This window comes from Pipistrellus kuhlii, unplaced genomic scaffold (genome assembly GCF_014108245.1).
Source record: "Pipistrellus kuhlii isolate mPipKuh1 unplaced genomic scaffold, mPipKuh1.p scaffold_m20_p_3, whole genome shotgun sequence".
Taxonomy (NCBI): Eukaryota; Metazoa; Chordata; class Mammalia; order Chiroptera; family Vespertilionidae; genus Pipistrellus; species Pipistrellus kuhlii.
The window spans coordinates 152,571,434-152,588,255 of record NW_023425529.1 but is presented as its reverse complement, the minus strand read 5'-3'; the positions used below and the strand labels follow the sequence as shown (position 1 = coordinate 152,588,255).

Here is a 16,822-nt window from a genome sequence, read left to right as displayed (position 1 = left end):
CCAGTGGGAGGTGTGCAAGAAGCAGCCAATCGATGATTCTCTCTCATCGATGTTTCTAGCTCTCTATCCCTCTCTCCTCCTCTCTGTAAAAAATCAATAAAATATATTTTTTTAGATAAATAAGATTGTAATCTTTAAAAGTTAACCCGGAAAGATGATATTCAAACAACCTTCCAAATCAAGGAAGAGCTACAGGTATAATGACAGTAATGGATGAAGACTAGGATTTATTGAAGTCCTCTGTGGTTGTAGGTAAAGTTTTAATCTTTCCCATTTTAAATACCTGAACAAAGCATATACAAATATTTTAAATGACTAAAGCTGAGAAATACTTATTTTTCTTATCTTTTAAATGTGATATATTCTTCCAACTATTTAAGTCTATGATCTTCTGTTTTCTTTTTCTTGGTTTAACCTAAAAGTCTATTTTTAACACACTCTACTTTTAAAAGTAGTTTTGATTGCTGCAAATTCAGCTAAAACAAAACGAAACACCACTTTACAGAGGAAAGGGGGTGGAGGAGGTAGAAGAAGGTAAAGGAGGGATTAATGGTGGGAAAGAACACTTGACTTGAGGGCTAAACACACAAAACAGTGTACAGACGATAGATTATAGAATTGTGTACCTGAAACCTGTATAATTTCATTAACGAATGTCAGCCCAATAAATTCAACTGATAAATAAATAAGCAAACAAACAAATAAGTAAATATCACTGTGTGGGGTGGATGGATGAGGAAGAAAGTTTAACATCAGATCTGAGAACTGGCTCAGTTGGTTTAAAAAATCTTTATTTGAGAAAATGGTGGCATTTGTAGAATCCTTACAGTTTCTGCCTCCTCTAAAATATATTACATGAAATTGAAACTCCCAAAGGAAAAGTTGTTGGAAAAATCCAAGAGAATATGTTTTTAACTTCATACTAAAAATATAAATCAGAATCTTAGAATAGAATTTGTGAGTAGTGCTCTTGCACTATATAGAAAACATTTTCTACCAAATAGCCTTAAACCTTTAGGAGCAAGTCAGTTTCAGTTTTATATTTTCTTATTAGATTCCCATCTATTTGGTATTTAAAAAAGAACTTACAAGGATACATCCCATGATTGTTCTGTCACTTTAAAAAAATAATGGTGGTACAAAAATGCTCAACCAGATTGCTCTTTTGTGAGAGTTACATTTTGATAAATTAGCTAGCAGGGGGAAAAAATATCAAAATATAATTTAAGTAAACTTCAGTAGGCCTACTCTCTTCAATAATCCTGAGCTCAATTCTCCATCAAATTCAAGAAATGTAGTGATAGTCCTGATTTTTCAGTGTGTGGTTGTCTAAATTTGTGGTCGGCAAACTGTGGCTCGCGAGCCACATGCGGCTCTTTGGCCCCTTGAGCGTGGCTCTTCCACAAAATGCCACAGCCTTGGCGAGTCTATTTTGAAGAAGTGGTGTTAGAAGAAGTTTAAGTTTTAAAAACTTGGCTCTCAAAAGAAATTTCAATCGTTGTACTGTTGATATTTGGCTCTGTTGACTGATGAGTTTGCCGACCAATGTTCTAAATCTTTCGGCTACTTACAATAGCCTCTGGAAAGGGGAAAATAGAAAAAAACTCTTCAATTTTCTATGAGCAACAAAAATGGTAGCTCAGACCTGTAATGACTAAGGGAAATGTAATAGAGTAGAAAAGATCACTTTTGTAACTGCAAAGGAAAAAAAAGTATAAAACATGTCAGAAAAACAAGAAATAAGACATCCCCCCCCCCCCCCCCCCCGAAAAATGTAGTGAGGCCACAATGTTTTGAAATCGGGAATGTGCTGTGGGTGTAGCAGCATACTGTGCACTGGGAACACAGGAAGTATCCGTTGAGAACATCAGCATTTGTGAGAGAGAAAAAAATCCAAGTGGGAGAGAGTGATCTAGAAACAGCGGCTATGAGCAAACACACCATGTCTTCTCAGTGATCTGTCACTACTTCACAGTGTGATGATGTTCACTTGAGGACACAGAACGAAATAAAAGTGGCCAAATTCCAACTCTTTTTTACATTTTCTGAATTGTAATTTAAGCCATTAGAAAGATTTCCAATTTAAAATCAATTTCAGCCGAAACTGGTTTAGCTCAATGGATAGAGCGTCGGCCTGCCAACCCAAAGGTCCAAGGTTCGATTCCGGTCAAGGGCATGTAAGTTGGTTGCGGGCACATCCCCAGTAGGGGTTGTGCAAGAGGCAGCTGATCCATGATTCTTTCTCATCGATGTTTCTAACTCTCTATCCCTCTCTCTTCCTCTCTATAAAAAAATCAATAAAATATATTTAAAACAAAACAATTTCAAAATTCCTACCCATTCTCCAATGCCCCTTTGAAAATCTCCTATGCAGTTTCTAACTGGAACGGTATTCCAGTCCTCAGTATAATCAGAACAAGCCTGATCCTCTGGAGCTAGAACTCAAAGTTGTGTAGCATTTTGTTGTCTTCAACTGAGAGTACGCCATAATTACCTAATAATTAATTACACAATTATATTAATAATCTACAACACACAGCATTATGACTTAGCAAAAGAATCCTATATAGCTCACCTTCCAAGCACTAAACATCACTCTGCACCCAAGATTGGAAAGAGCCACAGTATTTGCCTTAGGATGTTTCTTATTGGAATTTCACAGAACATTCCTTTTTCTGACTTTCAGGGCGAATCCTCGGAACTTTAATTTTGACAATGTTGGAAATGCTATGCTGGCATTGTTTGAGGTCCTCTCCTTGAAAGGCTGGGTGGAAGTGAGGGATGTTATTATTCATCGTGTGGGGCCGGTAAGCAAGCCTGTGGAATCCTTTGAACACAAGCCTTTCAACAGCTGCTTTCACTTGCTTTGATGAATAACCATATTTTTCATTTATACAGATGCATGGAATCTATATTCATGTTTTTGTATTCCTGGGTTGCATGATTGGACTGACCCTTTTTGTTGGAGTAGTTATTGCTAATTTCAATGAAAACAAGGTAAGAATTCTTGGTGTAAGACGGAGTTTATTCTTTTCCAGCCACTCACTCTAAGCCCCCTCCCCCCTCTCTGTCTCTTTTTCACACACAGCATGATGTCACATTAAACTGTAATGTGACTGGTGTGAATAATGTCTGTAACTATTTCACAAGTAACATCATTGCTGCCTTTTAGGCACGTTATTTAAAAGCACAACTCTCTTGCTAAATTTCCTCTTTTGGTGACACTGTCATTCATTCATGACACTGAAAGGCGCATCTCCTATTGTTCAAATTGAAAGGATGTGCAACAAGTTATTAAAGTACAATAGCTGAAGCTGATGCAGGGATTGCAGGCAATACTGCTCTCACTAATGTAAGTTAGATGCTTCTTAGTAACTCAGTAGGTGAGTTACTTCTAACATCAGTTGTATTTTGATGGGATGGGGAGGAGGGCACGGTACAAGTTTTAAAATCTTAGTTCGTAGGATAAAAAGATTTTCTAACTTAATGTAAAATCTTTGCGTGCCCCCCTAGCTGGTTTGGCTCAGTGGATAGAGCATTGGCCTGCAGACTGAAGGGTCTTAAGTTTGATTATGGTCAAAGGCATATCCCAGGTTGCAGGCTTGATCCCAATAAGGGGTGTGCAGTAGGCAGTCAATCAATGATTCTCTCTCATCATTGATGTTTCTATCTGTCTCTCCCTTCTCCCTTCCTCTCTGAAATTAATAAAAATATATTTAAAATAACATAAAAGCTTTGTATGCTTTATGAAGTTGGGGAGCTGAGTTCATAACAGCTTGAATGATCAATAAAGAGCTCAACAAATAGGAAAAGAGCACGTGGAGTTTCCTGCCAAAAACACAGGAGTTTGAGGAGACTCATTCTATGTTGGTTTCTGGACATGGTTGACATGCCCCCTGTTGTGTCAAGGTCAGTTTTCTGATACCATAATAATGGAGACACATGCAGTTTCTAAGCACTTCCTATTCACTAAGGTTTAGATATGCTATTCTCAGTTCTCAACTAGGAAATGCCCAGTTGAAGAGAAGACAGCACAAAATAAGGAGTAGAAAATGGGGCCAGGATTCAGAAGTAGTGCCTATTGCTGCAGGAGTCTGCGATTCTCCCAATTCAAGTGCATGAAAATGTCGACTGTCGTTCTGTGCTGAGTGAAAAGCTAGATATCCCTGCCCAGCTCCGCGTTGCACTGTGTCATTCACAGGGAGGACTGATTCGAACGCACTCACATCAGAGCTCTGGTTTGTGCAGCTACACCTGGGACCCTGTCACTCACGCTCAGGCTCCACGCGTGAGATGCCAGTCAGTCAGCCAATGGGCGCCTTTGATGTGTGCCGAATGAGGATGTCATTGTATTCAGACTTTCAAAGAGTTCAATTTAAAGATCCCCCCTTTGGATCCCAACACTGCACTACCCCACAGAAACCTGGAATGTTAGAGTAAGTAAGAAGGATAGAGAGCACATCGCCCAGCCCCCCTATTTAACACATTCATAAATGAGTTTCTTTCAGCCCTACCGTGTGTTCAGTGTAATTCCAGGCACAAAGAGGAAAATGGGTGTTTTCAGATGCCTTTGAGGCATGTGATGGAGCAGACACTGGGAATTCTGGAATAGGAGCAGAAGCTAATCAGTCAATTAAGACAGTTTAAGCTCTGCTTGCTCAGAACACCATCCAAGGCCCTCTGAGCAGACACCTAATTTCAGAAGAATTAGGTCCTATGGCAGCTCACAATTCAGCAGCATACGTGAAATGACATAAAATTTTGAATTAACCGGAGACAGTGTAGTTCTTGAACTCAGAGAGTGTGTGAAGTAAGCAGAATCACAGGCCTACCCCCAACACCAGTTGTATTTCTATTCTGAAGGAAGAAAGGAACTTCTCTGCCTGAGAAAGGGGAGCATGGGAGCTCAAATGTGTGCTTAGAGAAAGAGGTAAAGGAAAAGAAATCCTATCACCAGACATTACAAACTTGAATAGCGCATCTATGAATAGGAGTTCATAGATGTACAACTTTCTCAATTACAGATTTCTACAATAAATTATCCGAACATTTTAGAAAAGATTTTTTTCTGCAAGTGTTGTTCATGGCAGCAGTTTAGCTGCTATGTAACAAAACTTGTTCATTTGTTATTCAACTAGAGGCCTGATACACAAAATTCGTGCAAGGAGCTCGGCCCTCATAGCTCCGGCTTCATCCGGAAGGTCATCTGGCTGTCCAGTCTAATTAGCATATTATGCTTTTATTATTACAGATCATTCAACAGACTTCTTTGAGCATTTACTAGGTGCCCCAATCTGCTTTGATCCTGAGAGCATAAGACGCTAACCCATAAACACTAAGCATATGAAGATTTCTGCCCTCATGGAGCTCACATTCTAATGGTTATTCCTGAAAGTATATAAATAGATTTCCAAATGTATAGGCAACAGAGAGAACTAAAGATATGGGAGCCCTGGTCAGAAGTGATGGTTCATACACCAAAAGGTTGTGGGTTTGATTCCCAGTCAGGGTACGTACCTAGGTTGTGGGTCAGGGAGGCAACCAATCAATGTTTCTCTCTCAAGTCAATACTTCTATCTCCCTTCCTCTCTCTCTAAAATCAATAAAAACATATCCTTGGGTGAGGATTAAAAAAAAGAGAGAGAGATATGGAAAATAAGGTAAGCTTTGCGGGTTAAGTTTTAACAATTCATCATCATGCAATAGTATGTCTTCCCTAGAAAATAGAACACTGTTTTAAAAGTTCAAAATCTGTAACAATAACATGTATATTTTTTAAATGTCCCTAGTATAAGACAATAAGTTTGATTAATACACTTAATAACAATGCACTTTTAGAGGTTATTACATTAATGATTAGATGATATCACCATGTCTATTATTCTTTTGGATCATCTCAGAGTTCAGCTTTCCAAAATATCTTGCTTTGTATAATAAAGGAATAGTATGAATGTGTATAGCATCCCCAAAACAAGTATTTATTTGCAGTTAATGAGAAAAGTGATTTAGCAATTTTTATATCAGAAAAAATTTAAATAAAATGTTATTATTAGGAATAAACAGTGTAATTAAATAATTTCAAAAGAAATTAAATCCCCAGAAAAAATAAAAGACTCCTTAAAACATATGAAAATAAAATTAATTAGCCTTGGCTGGTATAACTCAGTTAGTTGAGCATCATCCCATGGACTAAAGGTCACTGGTTCAATTCCCAATCAGGGCACATGTCTGGGTTGCAGGCATGATCCCCAGTACTGGGCATGCAGGAGGCAGCCAATCGATGTTTCTCTTCAACATGGATGATTCCCTCTTTCTCTTTCTCTCCCTTCTTCTCTCTCTAAAATCAATAAAAACATTTTATAAAACTAATCAAATTATTTTAAGAAGCTATAAAATCCAAAGTTATGGTAATATATATTAACATATTTCTCTAATAATTTCATAAATCAGCAGGAAAAGAGAAAGACTATATGAAATTTGACACAATAAAATCATGTAATCTGCTGAAATATAAAGAACACTGTCCCCCACAATTTTCAAGTACAAAATTATCCTCTACAAAGTCATAAAATAATAATTGTAAAAAAATTGATAACGTATAGAACAGGTTCTCTACCATAACAAAAAAATATATAGCAAAAAAATTCAGAATTTGGAAGTATTAAGACAACATTCTAAATAATTTATTAATTATTAACATGTCAAATATTAAAATTAATGTTGCAATAAAAATAACAGTAAAATTGAAGAATGTAGGAGGAAGGGAGTAATAAAGATATAGAAAAACAACTATACAAAGGCCCAAGAATGATAAAAGCAGATTCTTTAAAAAAAAAAAAAAAAAAAAAAAAGAGGAAAACCTTTTGCATAGTTCAGCATCAGCAAAAATGTGGAAAAGGAAAGTAAACAAGCTTATAGTTAGTAAAGCTATGCCAGTATTGTTACAGGAATAGAAGTTAGACTTACAGTACAGAATGGAAAGCCCAGGAGATACCCATGTATATTAACATAGAATTAACACAACAAATCAGAGGAGATGAGAGCATTAATAAGTGAAACTAGAATAATTGTCATAGATGAAGAAAATAAACTCTACCTCATAGCCTACTCAAAAATGAGCTCCAGGTGAATGAATGACCTAACTATGAATAGCAAAAATATAAACCATTTTTAAACAATGTAGAATTTATATTTTACATGGATTTCTTTTTAAAAAAAATATATTTTATTGATTTTGTACAGAGAGGAAGGGAGAGAGATAGAGAGTTAGAAACATCGATGAGAGAGAGTCATCGATCAGCTGCCTCTTGCACACCCCCTACTAGGGTTATGCCCGCAACCAAGGTACATGCCCTTGACCAGAATTGAACCCGGGACCCTTCAGTCCCCAAGCCGACTCTCTATCCATTGAGACAAACCGGTCTCGGCAATATTTTACATGGATTTCTTAACATTAACCACAAAGTGGAATTCATAAAGAAAAAATTATAACTTAGGTTACATTAAAACGAAAAGTTGTTGAATGATAAATGGCACATTTTGTCTAAATGATAAAAACAAGACTTAATAAAAATAAATAAATAAATAAATAAATAAATAAGGCAGGCAGAAGGCTTGACTTCTTCAGTTGCCAGAGAAACCCAAGTCTCTGTGGCCGCAGCCATGTTGGTTGTGGTTGATTTGCATATGTGCTCTGATTGGCTGGTGGGTGTGGTTCGTGGGTGTGGCTTGTGAGTGGAGTGATGGTTAATTTGCATATTACTCTTTTATTAGGTAGGATAGTACATTTGTGTCTATAGCAGCATTGTTTATAGTCTGTAAACTGTAAATGAGTAATTTCTGATATATTTGTACAATGGCATATCTATGAACAGTTAAAATAAACCAGTTAGATCAAGTATCTAGTTGTATAACAAATATTGTTCAATGAAGGTAAAAACAAATTGTACAGATAAGCACATATTAAATATCAATTATATAAATTTTTAAAATTCAAGACAAATACATTTTTATGTATTGAGTCATACCTATTGAGGAGATATCTCTGAATAGTTCCTGAGCTCTGGAGAAAGAAAGGAAGAATGGGTATTTTTTCCCCTGGTTTCTTAAATTATACTTCAAATACTATATTCTAATAAAATGTAACATATATATGTGCATTTTAATGAAGTACTCTATGATAAAATTATTCATACCAAATCTCATTTAGCCAGTTGTCATAGTAATTTCTTAAAGATCCAAATTCTATGGCTTCATACCACTTAAAAATAATTTTGCAATTGCACATATCAGAATGATTTTCAAAATCATGTTTAAGGCAAAATACACTTATCCAGAAGCAGGCGCATTGACAAGCTATAATTTTGCTGCAGCATTTTCTGCTATGAAATGAAAGGAAACTAATCACTGTTAGAGTGAGGATCCCCTTTTTGAAAATTTAATCATGCAGAAAACCTCCTTTAGATTTCCCCAAACCCGGGAAACGTTCAAAGATGTCCATTGAAGGTCTGCTTCGAAGCCTGTGGCCATCCCTTTTGGCCATCCCTCTCAAGACCAAGTATGAGAATTCTGACCCTGTTTATCAAACCACCATAGGATTTGAAGAATTTATTTATTTTAAACCCCCAAATTAGTCCTGTTTGTATCACCACCCCATGTGCAATGTCCTTGGCGTTGGAGTACATGACAAAGGCCTTTTTTCTGCTCTTCTTTGTTTATTAAGGGGACGGCTCTGCTGACTGTAGATCAGAGAAGATGGGAAGATCTGAAGAGCCGACTGAAGATAGCTCAGCCTCTTCATCTCCCACCTCGCCCGGGTATCAAAGATGCTCTGATTTTATTCATGTTGGGCACTAGTGTTCATGATTCCCCAGGAGTCTCAGATTTCAATTAAAATAATAATCGTGAGGCCACTAGGTGGTTGTGCATAAGTTAATATAGAAACAGGCTCCAAGCCACAGATCTCTCCAAAGGCTATTAAAAATCAACCACCCAAAGGCTGTGCTTCAGTGCTCTCGGGATAAGCCTTAATGAAAAAAAAAATGAATTTTTAAATAAAATATTTGTGCTTGCCTTTTCAACATACGAGTGAAATGTATTAAGCTGACAGAAATTGAATGATGTGGTTCTCCTTCTGCTACGGATGGCTTCATGCACCATGGTTTTAAATATTCAGAGCCAGCCATTCCTGCAAAAACACTGCACAATAGATTGAGCCGTGGGGGTGGGGAAATGTGATGGATTTTATGGTGAGCATTAAAAAAAAAATGAAATGCAAGGAAGTAAAATGTGACTCAGGTCTAAAATGCCCTTGCCTGAACCTTTCTTTTTTCCCAGATAATGATGGCTTTAGAGCCAAGATGTATGACATCACCCAGCACCCGTTTTTTAAGAGGACAATCGCTTTACTGGTCCTGGCCCAGTCGGTACTGCTCTCTGTCAAGGTACTTTGTTTCACCTTTGGACTCTGGGGATGAATTTTTTACTCATGGGTGCATCCAAGGATATAGCAAACGGCCATACTTACTACGATCTGCGCTCTTTAGGATAAAAATGTTTAAAATTCACAATTGTGTTCACATGGGAGGGAGAGGGGACAGGGTTGTTTTGTTTGTTTTTTTGTGCCCAATGCCAGACGGATTTAGGCAAAGACATGTGTGCTGTTTCCTATACAGTGGGACGTCGAGGACCCAGTAACTGTTCCTTTGGCAACGATGTCAGTTGTTTTCACCTTCATCTTTGTCCTTGAGGTACCGTAATGAGTCCGTGGGTTTGGAGGATGGGGAAGAGGGGGGCAGTGCACATTTTAAAGTAAGATAGTATCCTCCTTTGATGGTCCTTATTTCAACTCTGTGCTCCATTGCTTTTGAAGTCTTTCTGTTTTTTCTTTCTTCTTTTTTTTTTTTTTAATTTTTAGGGGGATAGTGGGCTCTTAGGGTATTTCCTTTTGAATCTGTTCAGTTTAACTTGAACAAAGACTTCACTTTGGATTTTGGAATTTTCTAACCACAGGAATTGCAAACTGCAGTTAATTTATGTATCAGAATGATGGCCTGTCTAGTTATCTGAGTTCAAATATTTAGGGCAAACTCTAAAGAGACCACTGTAATTCAGGGCCTCCAATTGCAAAGTGGGGTACAGGGAGTTGACCCAGACAAGATTATTTTAATATATGGTCCATATCGTATTACTTTCCAGGAATATTCTTCTTCTTCCAGCAATCTCTTTGAAATACTAGCAGATTCTTATTTCACCCTGAACTGGTTGATGTTTCCCAAAATCTATGGTCTTCCACTTGGGGAAGAAAAACGTCCTGCTATCAAACTAGTCATAAAACAAGAAGAAAGGAGTGTGGAGAATATATATATATATGTGTTACCTAGTCAGCTTTTTTATATATGTGATAAATTTGTCTCTTGGGTTGCTACCTTTTAAAAAAAAAAAAATAGTGTGTCTCGGGTTAATACACTTAAATATGTACTAAACAGTCTCGATTTACTCTCTTTACTCAGGTTACAATGAAGATCATAGCAATGTCACCCGCAGGCTTCTGGCAAAGCAGAAGGAATCGATATGACCTGTTGGTAACCTCACTCGGCATTGTCTGGGTGGTACTTCACTTTGCCCTCCTGGTAGGTGTAAATTGTTTATTTCAGTTGAAAATTTTATAGTTGTCCCATAGAAATAAAATGTGGCCATGAGTATAATTTTAGATTTTCTAGGAGCCACATTTAAAATATGGAGAAAAAAACAACAAGTAACATCAATTTAATTATGTATTTTAAACCTACTAAATCCAAAATATAGGGTGGGGCAAAAGTAGGTTTACAGTTGTTCATATGGAAAATAATACAATAATTAATAAGTAATAGTACAAGAATAAATTATGTGTTTTGCATACTCACAACTGTAAACCTACTTTTGTCCCACCTTATATTATCATTTCAACATTTCAGCAATATAAAAAAAAAAAAATTTTGGCCTGGCTGGTGTGGTTCAGTGGTTGAGCATTGACCCATGAACCAAGAGGTAACCAGTTCGATTCTCAATGAGGGCACATGTCCAGGTTACGGGTTCAATTCCTGATAGGGAGTGTGCAGAAGGCAGCAATTGATGGTTCTATCTCTCTGCCCCTCTTCCTTCCTCTTTCTATAATCAATAAAGTCATATTTTTAAAAGTTAAAAAAATTATGAAGGAGAGATGTTGCATGCTCTCTTTTGTACTAAATCTTTGAATGTGAATTTTGCATTTACAGCATGTCCTAATTTATATTTACTGCATTTCAGATGCTCAATAAGAGCATGTGGGAGTGGTTACCATGTTGGATACCCCGAAGTTCTAGTCTAGGCTCCATCATTTCTCAGCCTTGATCAAGTTATTTGTCTTCAGTGGTCTTTTGTTTCCTGTTCTGAACTAGGAATATAATTTCATAATCTACATCTTTTATATGAGCATTATGAAGACCAAAGAATGTGAACTTTTTCAAATTGTTAGGATTAAATAAACCATAACACATTATTATAAACTAGTTGCCCAGTGCATGAATTTGTGCATGGTGGGGTCCGGCCAGCCCTATCCCAATCAGGGTGGATCAGGGCCAGGCCTATTGGGAGGAAATGGTGGGAGGTTGGCCAGCTGGCCTTCTCCAATCGGGGCCCATCCTGGTTAAGCCAGCTGGGGGAAGGGGCCACAAGTGATTGGCCAGCAAGCCCCACCTCCGATTGGGGTGGGAGGGCCTATTAGGGGCAGGGCTGGCCATGGGAAGGGACTGTGGGCGGTGGGCTAGCTAGCCCCACCCCCGAATGGGATAGCAGGGCTAATTGGGAGTCAGCAGCTGGGTGAGGGGCTATGGAAGGTTGGTCAGCCAGTTCCACCCCTGATTGTTTGGGGTGGGGGAGTGATAGGGGGTGGAGCTTGCTGGGGGGAGGGGCCACAGACCAATGGGGTGGTGGGGACTGATTGGGGGTGGGACTGGCTATGGGATGGGCTGTGAGCAGTGGGCCAGCCAAAACCCTATTGAGGTGAGAGGCAATCAAGGGCAGGGTCGGCCAGGGGGAGGTACCACAGGAGGTTGGCCAGTTTGCTGGTCACAGTGGGTGTCATAGCAACCAGTTTTCTAGGCACTGGCTTTTATATAGATAGATAGATAGATAGATAGATAGATAGATAGATAGATAATTAGATAGATACCTTCCTTTTTTTAGTCTTCCTTGATCCCACCCAAAAATACTATTACCCATTTCCCGCTGTTCTCTTCTCTTCATTCTCTCATCCTCTGGAAAAGATCCGTAGCACGCAGAGCCCATTTACACAGCACAAAGGCCCAGTTTTAGTATGTAATTGCTGTGCTCAGGAAGATATTGAGTGTCCTTTTTAAGACAGTTATTAACTTCAGAGTCAGGGGCTGTGCCAAGCCCAGGTGGGCTCTCAGTCCCCCTGATTCATTTCCTCAAACAATAAATGGGTTTGAGTACCACAGGTGTGCAAGTCACAGTGCTAGGAACTGAGAAGAATGTAATAAGTAAAACAAAGACAGTGATTGCTTTCATTTCCCACACATCCTGGAAAGTTAGGTAGGCATCCATTGAATTCTCCCAAGTCTGTGAGAATTACAGCTATGGAGAGGAGATGGAGGAAAGACAAAGTTGCTGTGACAACACATAATAGTAGATGGCTTTACCGGGGAGGTCCTGGAAGTCATCCTGAGAGAGTGATAATTGGGATCAGTCTGGAGGAGGAGGAGAGACTATTTCAGGATGTTCTAGAATGGAAGGATGCAGTGAAATAGACAGCACTACTAGAGAGAAGCAAAGGGAATTAGGTACAAAGATCTGCGTGGTTAAGAAGGTGTCAGACCTCTCAGGATCTTATAGTCAATGAACGTTTTGGGTCATCATCCTAGAAGCTGTTGGGTGTTATCCCTTCCAGAGTGTAAAGCAAGTAAGTGCCCACATGGAGAAAAGGGGTAACAAGGCTCAGGTTTTTATATATCTCCAAATTTCAATTAAAGGCTACTCAGTCCAAGCAAAAGAACAGAGTAAGCTTCCTAATTTTAGATGCCCCCAGAGATGAGCTCTCACGCCAAAAGACCCGGGTTGCCTATTCTCCCCCACTGCTTTTGTTCTTCCCCAAGATCCTCTGGTTCTGGAAGCATGCTCATACTGAAGCATTCATCTTACCTAAAAACTGCTGTTTGAAATTTTAACCATGCTATTTTGGCTCCTGTAAATGTTTGCTTGCTTAAATAATAAGGAAAATAAGACTACTCCCATTCCAGAGAGGCCATAAACCTTCCCTGGACAAAGTTATCAGTGCTGGCACTAGGCCAGGTCTTTGGTTGAGGTCTCAGAGCCCCAGCATATAGGGCTCTTTAAGAACTTGCAAAGGAGACTGGAAAAACCCTTATTTGGGAGACAAAGAAGCTCAAAAGATTTAAATACAGGAAACTTCCTGTGTGTCTTTGCCTAGAATTTGAAAGGCATTTTTCTCTGGGCCCGCATGTTATAATAATAAAGAGTGACTACATTTCTCTAAGCATTGCTTGGTTTTTCTCCGGTCTTCTGCAACAATCCTCCACTCTATTGTGCAGTGGACTATTGTGAAGGAAGACACAGTTCTTATTCCCATCCAAAGATGATTCTGTGCAGACACATTCACACCAAGTATCTCACTGGACCCCCTTCCCAGGTGCCCATCTGTGACTTGTCATCTGCCTAGCCAAGGAACCTCAAGAAAAAATCACGTTTTGGCATCAGCTTAATGCCACAGTTATTATTGCAGTTACAGTCAGTGGGATCTTTGTTTCTCAGATTAAGCTTTCTTAGTCATAAAGCACACCAAGTCATCTCTTGATCATGTACTAAGTGTATTTTTGAGCAAGGAGGACATCTCTGAAATCATCTTAGACTAATGGACATGTGGCATGGCCGGCTGGTCTCCAGATGTCTCCAGAAGCCTTCAGAGAGAAGGAATCTGACCTCCAGCAATCTTTTCCAATACCGAGCTACATCTGCCAGGATTCCTTTACCTCCTGTCTCATTTGACTTCCTTGTCTTGCATTGTTATCCTCAGTTGTTCTTGCTCCTCAAAGAAACTGGCCATTATTTTATGTAAAAATAAGTTTTAAAATACAGAGTTCAGCTGAGCAAAACAGAGACCAAAATTTAATTTAAGGTTTAATTTTATAGTTAATATTTATTCATGAGTTTTGGCAGTGACCTTTTCAGCACATTTTTAAGATAAATTTCTTATGATATTTTTTACATTTTATTAAGCTAATTATTCAGTAGACTTCACAGAAGACCCAAAATGAAAAAGGGAATCGTAACAAGAGCTTTTGTGCAAATTATGAGAGGCTCTCTTCTGTTTAAATTTCAGAATGCATATACCTACATGATGGGCGCATGCGTGATTGTCTTTAGGTTTTTCTCTATCTGTGGAAAGCATGTAAGTATGCTGTAAAGAAGAGCATCAAAGGTTGCATATGCAATAAAGAAAAAAGCATTGACTAACTTCAACTGTCCTTCTGGTCACTATGCTGTAGTTAACAAATTGCTAGATATTAAAATCCAAATGAGTAAACTTTAAATATTAAAATGAATCAGTAGCTGAAGCCGATTTGGCTCAGTGGTAGAGCATGGTCTGCGGACTGAAAGGTCCCAGGTTCGATTCCGGTCAAGAGCATGTACATTGGCTGTGGGCACATCCCCAGTGGGGGGTGTGCAGGAGGCGGCTGGTGGATGTTTCTCATCGACGTTTCTGGCTCTCTATCTCTCTCCCCTCCTCTCTGTAAAGAATCAATAAAATATATTTTAAAAAAATGAATCAGTAGCTTAGTTATCTTGTAATGTTTCCTGACATTTATGATGTTTTATTTATTCTTCATATTTTCTAAGTAAATTCAATTACAACTAACGATAACACATCAAGCATGAAAGCAAAAACCAGTGGTCTTTCTTAATATGTTTTTATTTTTAGTTTTATTTTTAATAAAGTTATTTTACTTCAAAGAAAAATAATCCTTAAAGGACATTCATAATCCTACGATTCCATATTTCTTTATCTTCTTTATTGATGTTCATACATGCATTTCACATATATTTTTATTTTTTATTTTTTTATTCTGACATTACATCATATGAAATGCACATAATGAATACACTTAATACTTGATGGTATTTAATATTTTACCACTTTTTAGGTTTGTTTTTATGAGCATTTATTGGTAGGAGAATACTGAGTCTACTTGTTACAGCCCAAAAAGTGTATAGGCCTTACCATAGTGCAGTGGTTGGCAAACCGTGGCTCTCGAGCCACATGCAGTACTTTGGCCCCTTGAATGTGGCTCTTCCACAAAATACCACGGCCTGGGTGAGTCTATTTTGAAGAAGTGGCGTTAGAAGAAATTTAAATTTTAAAAATTTGGCTCTCAAAATAAATTTTAATCGTTGTACTGTTGATGTTTGGCTCTGTTGACTAATGAGTTTGTCGACCGCTGCCATAGTGAATTAGAGAGCAAGAGAAGAGAAAAATGGAAAGTTAAAAACGATTAGTTTAACTTTTATTAATTTGGCTGAAGAGGCTGAACAGTTTGACATACAAATAGGATTTCTCTCCGTCTAAGGGTTTCTGAACAATATTCAGATTTAATAACTAATAGGAAGCAATTTTCAAATGAAGCATGTTGGCACAAGAATGCTCTTGTGCCAACATGCTTAAATGTTATTTACTCCCCATGTTCTCCACAGCTTAATGAATTGAATATTCGTATTCTCTCTGTGTCCACCTCTCTCCATCTCCATCTCCATCTCCATCTTCATATCCATCTCCATCTCCATCTTCATCACCATCTCCATCTCCATCTCCATCTCCATACAGGTAACATTGAAGATGCTCCTCCTGACGGTGGTCGTCAGCATGTATAAAAGCTTCTTTATCATCGTCGGAATGTTCCTATTGCTGCTGTGTTATGCTTTCGCTGGCGTTGTTTTATTTGGTACTGTGAAATATGGAGAGAACATTAACAGGTAGGTGTGTGTTTATCTTTCTATTCGTTTATCAAGCAAGCTTTTTTAGTAATAAAATTATGAATAAACACCTAAATGATTTTTGTATATTAAAGATGGAGGGGAAGGAAAAAGCAATCCACTGGAAATTAAAACAAAATTAAAAGGCCAAATTTTAAATGACATTTTTCTAACTGAAGGCAGTATACATGTTTACTATAGAGACCTTAGAAAATTCAGGAAAAAAAAAAAAAAAAGACTCTATAACTCCTACCATGCAGAAATAACTGCTCCTTATAACCTGGTGAATTCCAGCCCCTTTTCTATCCACACGCTGCCAAAAATGATATTTTATTTTTAAGTAAATAATTTTGAGATGATATTGGGTTTCTTCCTTTTTTTAACAAAACATGGAAAGTTACCCGCCCCCCCCCCCCAATGTTATTATGTATAAAAAGCATTTTTTAAAGATAGCCTTACATTTTGTGGAAGCATCTTACAATTTTAAATAGAAAAGTCCTCACACAACCAATTATATGCAAATGTGTCTTGTTGCAGAAATGGCACATGGCCGCTCCACCTCTTAGAGCATAATCCACGTGAAAGAAACAATCACGTTATATTGTCAAAGCTTGCTCTCTCAGTCATTCAAGATGAGTGGCGAGAAACTGGTGGCACCATGCAAGGGGTGGGTTATTAAAACAGCTATACCTGAGACAAGTATATATAACAAACAAATAAGAGTGTAACCTTTGGAAATGATTGCTTAGCAATCAAATTTGCTCCAGAATCCACCTGCTTTGGTAGTGGCAGACCT

The 16,822-nt window shown here is 38.1% G+C and overlaps 1 protein-coding gene across 4 annotated transcripts in view; it reads left to right on the top strand.

Moving 5' to 3' along the window:
- The window catches only part of NALCN (sodium leak channel, non-selective), a 264,733-nt gene that overhangs the window by 231,700 nt on the left and 16,211 nt on the right, over positions 1 to 16,822 (top strand). For all 4 annotated transcript variants that reach the window (XM_045588772.1, XM_036457498.2, XM_036457492.2 and 1 more), the window contains 8 exons: positions 2,687 to 2,807; positions 2,899 to 2,997; positions 8,723 to 8,816; positions 9,337 to 9,443; positions 9,675 to 9,749; positions 10,512 to 10,631; positions 14,378 to 14,446; positions 15,878 to 16,026. In XM_045588772.1, the coding sequence (XP_045444728.1) occupies positions 2,687 to 2,807; positions 2,899 to 2,997; positions 8,723 to 8,816; positions 9,337 to 9,443; positions 9,675 to 9,749; positions 10,512 to 10,631; positions 14,378 to 14,446; positions 15,878 to 16,026 (834 nt within the window). The remainder of the gene's footprint in view (positions 1 to 2,686; positions 2,808 to 2,898; positions 2,998 to 8,722; positions 8,817 to 9,336; positions 9,444 to 9,674; positions 9,750 to 10,511; positions 10,632 to 14,377; positions 14,447 to 15,877; positions 16,027 to 16,822) is intronic.